The sequence below is a fragment of the Mytilus californianus genome, unplaced genomic scaffold, assembly GCF_021869535.1.
Source record: "Mytilus californianus isolate M0D057914Y unplaced genomic scaffold, xbMytCali1.0.p SCAF_12, whole genome shotgun sequence".
Taxonomy (NCBI): Eukaryota; Metazoa; Mollusca; class Bivalvia; order Mytilida; family Mytilidae; genus Mytilus; species Mytilus californianus.
In genome coordinates, this window is record NW_026262604.1 from 43800003 (window position 1) to 43813292 (window position 13290).

Here is a 13290-nt window from a genome sequence, read left to right on the forward strand (position 1 = left end):
GGCTGATATTTTACGATATATATACGTAGAAATCCGATAGTCTGCTTATCGTTTTATTGCTGCTGTTTATTTCCTCCAATAGACAGTTTTACACTTGACGAAAGTAGATTTGATAATGTCTCTTCACACATTGTGACGTGGATGATAACTTCTTATAAGTAATTGTGACGTCGCTGATAATGTCTTCTCACATCTTAAAGTTGTGATATGAGACTTACGGAGTGACTAAGCAGGGTGATATAGGCAAAGAGAGACATGATAATGTATTGATACCGTTTACGATTTGATGAGAGTCTATTATGGCAAGGCTTTATTTTGCATCCTTTCATGGAGCATCACGACATAAGACATTAGTAAAACGCAATTTGGGGACCCTTTTGAAGCTAATGTGATCATCACCGCCCCCTTTTTGATGGGTTTCGTGTTGCTCTGTGTATAGTTTTCTGTGTAGTAGTTTGATGACTGTTGCGAGTCATTTCGTCTTCGTCTTAACCTTTTAGTCATTGTGCCTTCTTCATGTTTTTTTTTCTTCGACTTAAGATTTTTATTTGTTTTTTTTTTTATCTTCTGCTTATATCTTAATTATTTTTCTATCATCTGGAAAGCGCATTTAATTAAAGCGATATTTGGTGCATTTAGGCTTGGAGCAGAGATATTTGTGTTATAGTTTTATATTTGATACATCTTAAATTGCTTCCTTGCTAGACAAGCTAACTGCATTTAGGATTGAAAAGGTAACAATATCAGAAAAGAATTGAGAGCATATTTTGAATCAAAATTGTATTATTTCATTTTGGTTTCAATCCAAAATACGGCATGGCCAGTTCAACTGATTGTAAGGCTCCATTTGACCATAAGGACAAAGAACGAGAATTGAAAGCATTTGAAACCACAAAGACATCATCATTGGTTGACGGTTTTGTCATTTGCCTTTCAACAGTCGGCCATACGTATCCCGGCATCCATGTTTGCCAAGCACCACCGAATGGATAATTTTTCCATAGATATGCAGCTGCGTGTGTAGGTATGTTTTTGACTGGTAATTTATAGATAGATGCCAAATACTTGTTTATAACTTGTACAAATTCTTTTCCCATTAAGATGAAGTCACCAATAGTTTCATTTAGATATCCTCTGTCAAATAATTCTTCCCAGTAAGGTACATCACTATCCATGTACATAGCCTGTAGTACAGACTTGGGTGGATTAAGTTTGGAAGTACCAAAGTCGTACGTTTGTCTTAACGGAGTGTCTGAAATTATATAGTTAGAATAAACAGGAGATCTCCTCCACCAGGGAGAATCATAACTGAAATAAAGCTTTGATGCAGGAATATCTTTTACTGCTTTGGTAATATATTCTCTAATACGAGGTTGGTAAAGACCCTGCCAATCCAGTTTTTCAAGTGACAATCTATTGGTTGCAAGTATGACTTTTTTAGCACACGTCGTCTTTAAAGTTGCAGGCTAAAATAGAAATATACATTACTATTTTGCATGGACATTACAAAAACTCTTTTAAACGTACTGTGTGATATATCATGTGACAAATTATAGCACCTCTTTAATAGCCGTTGTTCGGTATAATATGTCGGTTGTGTTGATATCTTTTGGAGTATTTTGGTCCCAAAACACATGATTCAAACACTATATAAAAATAAAAAGGAGAATGGAACGTTGAATGTGTCAAAGAGACAACCACCCGACTAAACAGCAGAAAACAGCCCAAGGCCACCAATGGGTCTTCAACATAGCGAGAAAATCCCTCACCCGGAGTCGGCCTTCAGCTGGCCCCTAAACAAAAATGTGTACTAGTTCATAGTAAATGGAATGGACGTCACACTAAACTCCGAAACATATATATGAACCGAAATTAAAAACACATACAAGACTAACAATGGCCAGAGGTTCCTGACAAAAATGCGGCTGTGTAAAACATGTTGCGTTGAGGCTTTGGCTAACTCGGCTGTGTATTTTTATATGTTGGATTAAGTTGTATTATGTAATGTATCCGTTTTTATTCTGTAGTTAGTCCCCACTTCGGTTTTATCATGTATATCTATTATATAGTCATTTTATAAAATTTACTGTTTGCAAAATTATAAATTATTCTAAATAATAAGGATGTTCTTGTCCCAGGCAGAAAACCCTGGCCGTGTTAGGCGCAACTTTTTGGAAGTTTTGGTCCTCGGTGCTCTTCAGCTTTGTACTTGTTTTGGCTTTTAAACTTTTTTCATCTGAGCGTCACTGGTTGGTCTTTCGTGGACGAGACGCACGTCTGGCGTATTGAATTTTAAGCCTAGTACCTTTTGTTAGCTATTGTTCGTGTTTTTCTTTGTCCTATATGTTCTCCCATTTATTTGTCATGTTCTCCCATTATGTGTTATCATAATGAAGTTAAATCCAGAAACGCGCTTCGAACGCACCGCACGAAATTAATATAAATTGTTCATATACAGTTGTTATATTATTTTTCTACCCCAGGAAAAAATTGCCTTAACTATATATGGCAAAACCTTTCGGCATTTTTGGTCCTCAATGCTCTTCAAATTCGTACTTTATTTGGCCTATTTAACTTGTTTGATTCGAGCGTCACTGGTGAGTGTTTTGAAGACGACACGCGCGTCTGGCGTACAAAATGTGAATCCTAGTATCTACGACGAGTTTTTTGTGTACACTTTACTAAGAATACAGAAAAATCCGATTCATCATTATCTTTTTATTGATTAATTGATTGATTAAAGGGTGCCTTACGATTTATTTATTAATTGATTGATTAAAGGTTACCTTACAATTTATTGATTAATTGATTGATTAAAGGGTGCCTTACGATTTATTGATTAATTGTTTGATTAAAGGATGCCTTACGATTTATTGATTAATTAATTGATTAAAGGGTGCCTTACGATTTATAGAACTCTTGGGTTGCAGTCCAAAACTGTATCAATGATGAGTTAAGCCTTTTTCAACTGATTTTTATAGTTTGTTCTTATGTTGTGCTGTTACACCACTGTCCCAGGTATGGGGAGGGTTGAGCGCTCACAAACATGTTTAACCCCGCCACATTCTTTATATGCCTGTCCAAGGTCAGGAGCCTGCATTTCAGTGGTTGCCGTTAATTCATGTCTGTCATATTAGTTTTTCGTTAATTGTTTTTGTTATAAATAAGGCCGTTAGTTTTCTTAATTGAATTGTTTCATATTTCTCATGTCGGGGTCCTTTTATAGCCGACTACACGGTATGGGATTTTCTCATTGACGAAGGCCGTACGGTTGCCTATAATTTCTTTCATCTACTTTATTCGAACTTTGTTGAACAGTTGTCTTATTGGCAGTCATACCTCATCTCCTTATTTTTATATCCAGGAAATGTTACATGACGATAACATATTAATGCCATATGAATACACTGTGTTTTGTATTAAACTGACACACAAGGTCGGATATTTTACATACTATCTTAGGACCCTAGACTCGTCAAACCGGAAGACAATATCATGACCCGAGCCGATAGTGGTTTGTTTTACTGTAATATACTATTTGCGCAGCTGAGAAGCAGCTAATGCGAAGTAAAAAAAAATGTACCCTTTATACATTAGGTGCGTCCAATTTGCTTTTTTTATTTATCTTCATTAGGAACATTAAAACTCGAGATTATGAAAGCAAAAAATGTACAAGAAGGGCAAAATGTATCAAAGGGATAATCAAACTCATATGACTTGTGCTCGTAGACTATGAACATTCAATACAGTAAATACATAACAGATGCATACATATTAGATGCAATTTCCTTTCTATGCGTTAGCAATTTATCGTGAAAATTCGAGGCAACAGATTTTACTTCCACATTCCCACTGGAGGAAGAAGCGTTTTTATGCATCTTGCACAACCTATCGGACACCCTCTTTACCATGGCTTTCATTACCGGGTGCCAGAAGACCAGTTGACCATATTTGTGAACCGACGTTATCTCTTGTATTGCAGTCTAAAATGACATCCGGGAAATTGATTGAGGATCTGAAGCATTATGGGTAAGTTATTATATAAAGCCTACTTCCGAATTCATATATTGAATCGGGGTGATAAGTATCAATTGATAGATAATGACACATATAAGTGTATTATATATTTTAAGAATTTTTTACGTTAAAAATATTGTAATATCTAGAAAGAAAAATCAAAGTAATTATATAAATTACCAATGCAGCCCGAGTGGTACTGCCTCTAGTGATTGTAGGTTCAAAAAATAAGTTGTAACAGCCGTCTCCTCTTTTTCTGATGGCTTTAAGGTCGTGATTCAGCTTGATAGAATGCCTTCAATAATAATCATAGAATAAATTATTTGCGGGAAATGACAGATGAAAATGTAGAAAACAAACTACCGATTAAATTAATGTTCATTAATTTGTGTATTGGTACATAGACAAAAAGTCTTTTCTAGTCGAAACGCGTGCTGCGTAAATTTGTACTAATCCTGGTATCTATGATTACTTTTTTTATAAAAGAAATACTGCACCTTAAGGATATTTATTCGCTGCTCTGTTTCAAAATAACAAGCTTTTTAAAAGACATTTATTAATTGATAGTATATAAATAACGAAACAGAAAAACAAAAAAAAAATGAAAGTTCCATGTCCTTATTTTTGGAGATATATTCCATTGAAAATTTGTCAGGAAAAGACTCTTTCTAAATTTTATATACATTTAACATAAAAACCTTTTTTCTTTTAAAAACTATAAAAAAAACAAAACGAGGATTTCATAAGTTTTTCATAAATAACTTTTTAAAACTATATATGATAAAGTTATGAAAAGACAATAGGGGCTAAAGGGCAAAACTTTAAATGGTTACATGGATAAAACCAGAGGATTCCGAATATCTGACAAAAAGTCAAAAACAAGATCAGCGTACGTCCTTAAAAAATACATTTTGTTTGAAAGTACCACTGAAAGTTCCACAATTCTTTTTTTATGTAAAAGTAAGAAGATTTGGTATGATTCAGGATTTTCGGAAGGATAATGTAGCCATAATTCCCGAAAACTGAATACTTACAACCAAGCGGAGTGAAGAAAAAAAATTGTGGACGATTTTATGCAAAAAAATCATATAAATCGTTAAAAACATGGGATTTTAGTTTTTTGGGGGGTCAAAGGGGACTTACGCTCTCTACGCACCCCCTTAGATCCGCAATTGTTATTGCCAATGAAACAAGTATCCATTAGTGAACAGTGACAACATGACATGGATGTTAGTGCCTATTTGTGTCATCTTATCCTCTTATAGTTTCAATCCATTATAGAGTACTTATTGTCGTTGAAAGAAAGTTCGTCAGTTTTGGCTATATCTCAAGACTGACGTTATTTTCAAAATGTTTAAAATGGAAAGGGTACATTTTAGTTCTATGAGAAGAAACGGTTCTGTACAAAACATATCGACCAACTTTTAAGCAGTTTATGTGAATTGGCAAAATTCAAGCTCACCTTATACTAGCACGTAGAAATCGCTGAAGTAATGTTTTAGGTATAGTGGAAAATCCTGTTGCCACAGTTAAAATGTCTTCACTTGATGTAGTTGGCGGAGAGGTTTGAACTTCATGTGAGGCACTAAGCTCCGATCGTAATGAAGCAAAGCCGAAAGTTTCTCTGATGTAATGTTGTGCTTCGGCGCTTAAATATTTATGATACAAAGACTGGACACTGAAAAAATATTTAGACCTAAGTTCAGATCGAATACAGTATTTTGAATAGACATAACTGGTATATTTTTTGGCTATGTTTGAACATGTTCACTTATGAAAAGTTTAAAAACATTTTAACCAAGAAAAGTAAATTTCTATAGCTTGCTATGTTGTATGGGTTTTATTCACTGTTGAAATCCGTTCGTCGACCTACATTTGTTAACTTCTACGTCATTTGGTCTCTGGAGGAGAGTTGTCTCATCGGTAATCATACCATATTTTCTTATTTTTTTTTATCTAAACATTATCTGCCACTGTCATGACTGCATAGAATAGTACAGACAACCAAAACAATGTGATCTAAATTCTCAATTGTCTACTTGACATTAAGAAAATATTGTTTTCTATTTTGTAAGACAGTATATTAAAATCCGACGGTTCAATTAAGAGATTTTCAGCAAAATGATATATAACAGGCAATTTTAATTTTGAACCTCTTATGAACCAAACTCTTTAAAACATTGAACAAAGATCTCATCTTAAACATGAGAAAATGAAATGGATAGTTAAATTTAAAACAATAAAGAACCATGGAAATGCAATCAAATTTAAAACAAGACAGACAAACGTCTACTACTACTCCATTAAATATAGCATAAAACACAAAGGAACATCGAATTCAATAAAGAAAAATATGTGAATCAATATTAAAAGCTTGAGTTAATATATTAACGAGTTAACAGAAAATATGTTAAATGGCAACAATTATACAGTTTTCATTTTTTGTTTCATTTATGGTTTATCTTATCAGTCTAGTTGTCATTTCGTTTGACATGTTTAGGTTTTTTTCTGTATATAAGTGAAAACATATTTCGTAATCTTTTCGTCCAGTGGAAGTGAAGGTTTTGAAGTTAAAGTGCTGGTAATTACAAACTAGTCGTTACAGCGCTGACATTTTCTACACACTTGCGACATTCGAATTCTATCAGAGATCCAACATGTCTACGGTACCGATATCACATTATTACAAGGGCCTCGGTGGCCGATTGGTCTAAGTAGTTCAACTACTGTATCACTAGCCTTTCGACACTAAGGTTGTGAGTACGAATCTAAATTGACTAGGATTGTTAGTTTTCCTAACAAAGGTCGGTGGTTCTTTCCGGGCACTCCGGTGTCCTCCACTAATAAAAACTGGCCACCACATAATAGCCAATAGTGCTGAAATAGGCAATAAACACCAAACATTAATCAATCATAGTATTACTTATTACTGCCACTGATGAGTCTGATGTGAATTTCCTTATTGGAAAACAAAGTCTGTCAAGGGTTTTTGTCAGAAATTTTGGACGATGTCAGACTGTTATTCAAATAGAAATATTCATTAAGAAAATAGTGTTTTAAAAGAAATACTAAATTTTATTTATTTTGAAAAGTACATAATCTACTTTGAGATCGACATCTTCATTATTCAAATTTCATCCACATGACATACAAATGATTTCACATGGAATCATACTGTTTTCATGTCATTATACAATGTATGCCTAATTTTGTGGTTAAAAGATTAATATCGGTTTCAAGATCATCATAAGATATATCCTTTCTCTTCAAGACCTGTAACTTTTTTCATTTGAAATCAATTTTCATATAACATCATTCAATTATATTGTATAAAATACCTTTGTTTATACATGTGTACTCCACTTCTATCTTTGACGTAAAACTTTTTATAAGTTTCTGGAACATTTGTTGTTAGCACATCGGTGTTATTCCTAAATAACTCCCTTAAATGAACGATAAAACATTAAAAAAATTATTTTCATTTGTAACCGAATAGTGAATATTAATTTCAAATCAGACATCAGTTTGTCTTATAACGTGAGCTGAGTCAATTGGAATTCGACCTTACGCAAATAATTATCAATCCATCTGTTAACGTATTTCGGGTTGAAAAAATCTCTACGGAAAGTATGTAGCTGTAGGCAAATTGATTTGTAATAGGAACCCTACAAAACAGAACAACATTCATCTTTTATTTCGTATTTGAATGTTCTAAAATCAACCAAAGTCTTATACATGTACATGTGTACGTGCACTTGCATAAGGTCGATTTCTATCTGATGCAGCTCATATACTGTGAATTCATTATTGTTCGTTGTATATTAATTTTTATGGATTTCGTTGCTGAAAGTAAACCACGATTTAAAATGTTCAACAAAGTGCAAATTTCCTATATGTTTCAATGCAGACTTGGCAAAATCACGAAATAAAAGATCCACGAAAAAACAATTTTTCCTCAAACCTTAAAAAATTAATATTCACGAAAATAAATGAATCCACAGTTAGTCGTTTTACGTACCCCCATTCTCATGTAAATTAAGAAAAATATCCGTCGCGTGTAATTTACTGAATTATTTTAACTACTATCTTAAAATGTTAATAAATTAATAAAAAAAACAGCACTGTATTTTGTAATTCAAAGTTGTAAAACTCACACCAACCAAAGTGAGTTAGTTAGACTCATAATTAAGGTTTTTAATGTACATGTCTTTATTTATTTGTATATGCACTTGCTTGAATCGTGCCTTTGTTGTCCAGAGCCTATTCTCTGAATTTTTGCAAATTTTAAATTTCCTGTTGATTTTGTCCAATGATCTTGTATACTGATATCTACATTTTCACTTAGATCTTTCCTCTGGATGTTCTCCCAGATCTTTTAAGCTCCTAGATTTCTTCTTTCAAATTTCATCAAGAAAACTACCTGGATAATCTCCCAAACCTTTTACCGGGATTTATCCTCAGATTTTGTCCGCTGGATTTCCACGAAGATCTTGTTCCCCGTTTTTAACCTCACAGCTTTACCCTTCACTTCACAATTATTTTTCAAGTTCCTCATATCACAACGCCTTGTTTCTATCTTAACCTATTTCTTTTTACCTTTATGACTGCTCTTATATACAATGTCGTTGTGTAACTTTAGTAAGTTGAAATGTATTTATCTTATAAATCTTTAAAATTTAAATTATATGTTTTAAGTTGTTTTCGTTAATACTCCAGAATCAATATATTTTATAAGGTAAGCAGCGATATACTTACCATGTTAGTACATGCACTGGTCTGACATGACAGGGTCGACAAAAAAATCAATTTGTAAATGGTACAAAAGAAAATACCGGCCGAGAAATAAGCTTATGTCATTGCCTCGAACTCTTTAGACTCTTTTAAATCTTATTTGTTCTATTATATACCATGTTAGTTGATTAGTTGGTTTTCTCTCATTCGGTTGGAGTCTGTAGGGTGTTTTATTGCCACCTAATTCTTCAAACCGCAAATGGACTCCTCGTACATTGACAATGGTGTCAGGTGATGGTCCAGAGCCTAAATCGAATCTTTTGATCGGAAGCCCTAACTGTCGTATGGTTTGATGTAGTAAAGCATGGGCTGAAAAAAAATGACTAGTAGATAAAGAAAATTTTAAAAAATAATAATTTTTTTGGAAATGAGATAAATAACTTTTTTGGAAATGAGATAAAGACTGATTGCATAATAATAAAAACATGGCGTCATCACCATTAATTGCTTCAATATTTTTAACTATATTCTGTTTATAGTTTCACACACATCACATTACATAGACTTACCTCTACTGTGAAACCTCATAGCACCCAACTCCACATTTATATCCGGAATATCTGGGAACTGTACTGTATGCATTCTTCCTCCAACTCGGTTTGAATATTCGTAAATAGATATTCGTTTATGATGTTGTCTTAATCGCCACGAAGCATACGTACCGGCAATTCCTGCACCAATGATGGCTATGTCGTCACAATGTGCCTCTGAAATAGAAATATTAGATAGTATGACTAATAAATTGTATGCAATGGAATGGCTTGTTTGTAAACATTTTTTTATTCACACTTTTTCACATTAGCCAGAACTAAGAATTTAGAAAAAAAGGTTGTAGGACTTTTTTCTTATAAGGATCATTATATATAATGTCTAACGGGGGATATGAGCCGGTACATAGAGTTCTCTTGGTTCGATTTTTAGGCTAATTGTTTATTCTTGGCCTTAAAAAAGAAGTATGACATAATTCGGTTGTCAATGGGAATTTACTTTTATATGATACTAGTAATACATCTAAGTAATTTGTCAATTGACGAACGATACTGAAACTGAATCTACAATCTTGATTTACGAAAGGGTTATTTGAATACGCATCCATAATTTTTTTTGAAGTAGAGTAATGTTTATGATTTCTTCAAACGGTAAGCCAAAAAGTAAATAAAAAATAACATATTTAAGCCCGTGTTATTTAAAAAAAAATACAAACTCCGCTCTTGGCTGCATCCACCTGAAAACAATGATATACCCAAGACTGCTGAAAATGGCGTTAAACACAAACAATTAATCAGAAAGCTACATCATGAAACAAGTGTTGTGCGAACAAAAATAGTATATTAAACACTATTCATAATACTCACGTTCATTTGTTCCGTTAAATGTTCTTTCATCTATGTGCTGCTTTCTGCTGATATGACTGTTGTACGTTGACGCAACTGGTTGAAATGTCAGAACAGAAGTGATTAAATACTGCAGAACCATCAGAACAGATAATATTTTCCTTTGCTTGTGGCTCATATTGACTTTTAGTTTAAATGACGTTTTACAAATATCGGTAGACAAAACGTATGCATTAGTTTTCTTAGTGCGTTTTGCGTGTCAATTTCGTTAACAATATATTAATCAAATAATTACGTTGAAAGATTGACTTTTTCTTTATATACTTATTCATTTATGAATATTCACAAATCATCTTTTTGTATTACATAATTTTGGCGTAAGTGGTTGTACATGTTTAGAATAAGAACAACATTTTTTCAATAGATATATATGATATGAATTTACAAAACTGAGGAGGAACATACCAAGGGGAGATTCAAAACTCGTAAGTCAAATACAAACTGACAGCGCTAAAAAAGACGAAAATATGTACGAATTAAATACATAGAACACTAGAAAGCATAACAATTCAACCTGTTCTTCACAGAAACTTTGTGTTAAAATATTGCATCCACTTTTATTGTATGTTTGTCCCCTTAAAAACAAATATGTAACTACAAAATTATTATCACGACCATGGTAGACTGAGGTTATTCTCGGAAAAATAATTAAACATTTCTTGGAAAAAGGATATATCCTTAACATGTGTAAATATGCACCAGAGTTATTCGATTATAATAACTATATATAAACACAGATTAAGCTAATATTGGAACATTTGTAAACCATACTATAACTAGTAATACATTATTCCTCTGTTGGTATGATCCAAACTAAACAATGGAAGATATTATTTCACTTAATGCCATCTTGCTTGAAAATTTTTAACACCATTTTTCACACTATTTCAATATTTAAAGCACTAATATTGACCTTGCTTGAAATTTTCAAATGTGCATGTCTGGTTTGATTGAAAACAAAGGTTATGTGCGATTTCCATTTTGTGAGAATGAAATTGTCACTATAATCAACTATATCCATTTTTAAATGATACAAGTTTCCTTAATACGTGAAAAATATATATAGACCCACGTGTGAATCAGTACACTATATACTATACACGTTAGAACATAACGATATACGGTCTTTACAGTTCTGTTATGTAACTGTAAGACATTTGTTACAGACAATTGTTGATCACAATCAACATTTTAAGTATTTGGACCTAATCAAACATTAAAACAAACAGTCTAAGTGTCTTTATTTTATATAAACATACATTACAACGCTAGACACAAATATATATTCTTTGCTTTTTTTCATGTATTCCTTAACATTAGCGAGAATGAATGACTATAATGATGATAGAGATGAAGATTTCATTAAAATTTTTTATAAAACTCACAGTTCGTACATTATCAGAACATTTATAAGATTCAAATTAGTATAATGTCGATTATTCATTTTGGATGTATCTATTATTTAATTGGACGTGTTTAGATAGCGTGCCTTTTCTTTATGTTTACAATGTATCACAAACTTAAGATTACAATAAACCATTAGATATTATGGGCGGAGCCATTTACGAACATAACGTGGTATTCAGAATTAATAGTATGGCCAATCCTGATTGGTCGTGGTGTGCGTTCATAATTTTTATTATTAGCCATTTCGTAAACTCTACACCATACCAAAAGCAAAATAATATATTTTCCTTAGCCCTAAAGGACATGAGAAGTCTTTTCTACGCTGTGCCGAGACACGTTTTTTTAAGTGCAGAAATTGATAGACAAGGGAGATAGGCGAGATTGCGTTAAGAAAAGTAACGGAAGCCTATACTTTTTGGATTAATACTTTTTCTTTAATTCTAGCAAGGCTAAAAAAAATCAACTTACTAAAGTCTGTACCTGGAAAAAGACTAGTAATGTTGTCTTTGGAGAAATTGGACACTTGCAATACGAAGGGAGGCTATTATAAAAACCCGTCTATAGGAGACGTACGGCTTGGACTTACAATCATGATTCTGAGAAGCAAAAATATGTGTCTATTGATTAATAATTTCTATTTAATCTGAAATACATTTTTACAAAAGCTTCAAATTAGTTCAATAGCTACAGAAATCATTATAATGTGTCCAAATTGACTTGGAAATCTCAAGAAAGGAGATGTCAATAGAAATTAGAATGTACCACGATTACAGAGATATGTGAAATAAGATCACGTTATTCTCAATATGTATTTATGAATACTTAGCAAATAATGGATGTTTTCAAGTACAAAAGAGACAAAAGATACCAAAGGGACGTTCAAACTCATATAAGTCGACAACAAATTAACAATGACAAGGGAAAAAAAGGAAAACGACGAAAAGACAACCAACAGTACACAAAACACACCATAGAAAATTAGAGACTGAGCAACACGAATCCCACCAAGTACAGTGTGGAATAAAACAAAAACAATTGGATATGGTTTTAAATATTCCCTTTACTTTTCATTGGTTTCATTTTTTATATTGTAGCAGCTAACTTGATTAACACATGATTAATAAGATAAAAAAATCTTAAGACATACCATCATATTATTTTCAAAGTATGAAAAAAAAAGTAATAACAAAAATAAACCAAACTCCAAGGTAAATCAAGAAATATGTGGTCCATAAAATCTGACAAAATCAATCGCTCGCCTATATCAACCAACGAATTGAAATTGAAATTGAAATGCACACAACTGTCATATTCCTGACTTAGTACAGGCATTTACTGAATAACGCGGTGCTTAAAACATGGTTTTATAGCTAGGTAAACCTCCATGCATGATGTTATAGAGAAAGTCCAAATAACTGTCCATTCCTGGGAAATAATGGAGCGGAGACCCGTAGGGCCGACGCCCATTATTTCCCAGGAATGGACAGTTATTTGGATTTTCGCTAATTTAAAATACACCTTAAATATTAAGAAAGAATCTTTATATTATAACATTCTAAAGAATTGTATTTCATTTTGTAATGGTTTTCTTTTCAATTCCCCATGGTGTACCTAATAATCCACAGGCAAAATTTAAGATCAATAAAATTGAGAATGGAAATGGGGAATGTGTCAAAGAGAC

The 13290-nt window shown here is 32.7% G+C and overlaps 1 protein-coding gene across 1 annotated transcript; it reads right to left on the reverse strand.

The window, feature by feature from the left end:
* Window positions 1–765: 765 nt before the first annotated feature.
* On the reverse strand, window positions 766–10435 carry LOC127722445 (L-amino-acid oxidase-like). Its single transcript, XM_052229306.1, has 7 exons — window positions 10164–10435; window positions 9318–9515; window positions 8925–9117; window positions 7356–7460; window positions 5480–5695; window positions 4198–4312; window positions 766–1466 (listed from the first exon to the last, which is right to left on the reverse strand). Exons 1-7 carry the CDS (start codon window positions 10318–10320, stop codon window positions 789–791), a joined length of 1662 nt encoding a protein of 553 aa, XP_052085266.1. The 5' UTR covers window positions 10321–10435; the 3' UTR covers window positions 766–788.
* Between the last annotated feature and the right edge of the window lie 2855 nt (window positions 10436–13290).

What these genes read in the sequence shown, in the direction of transcription:
- LOC127722445 (XM_052229306.1), bottom strand. Translation starts at nt 10,320, where the DNA reads ATGAGCCACAAGCAAAGGAAAATATTATCTGTTCTGATGGTTCTGCAG. An exon ending in ATTTAACGGAACAAATGAAC is followed by an intron (nt 9,516 to 10,163) that starts GTGAGTATTATG and finishes TTTCTATTTCAG; the next exon opens with AGGCACATTGTGACGACATA. An exon ending in CCAACTAATCAACTAACATG is followed by an intron (nt 7,461 to 8,924) that starts GTATATAATAGA and finishes CGTTCATTTAAG; the next exon opens with GGAGTTATTTAGGAATAACA.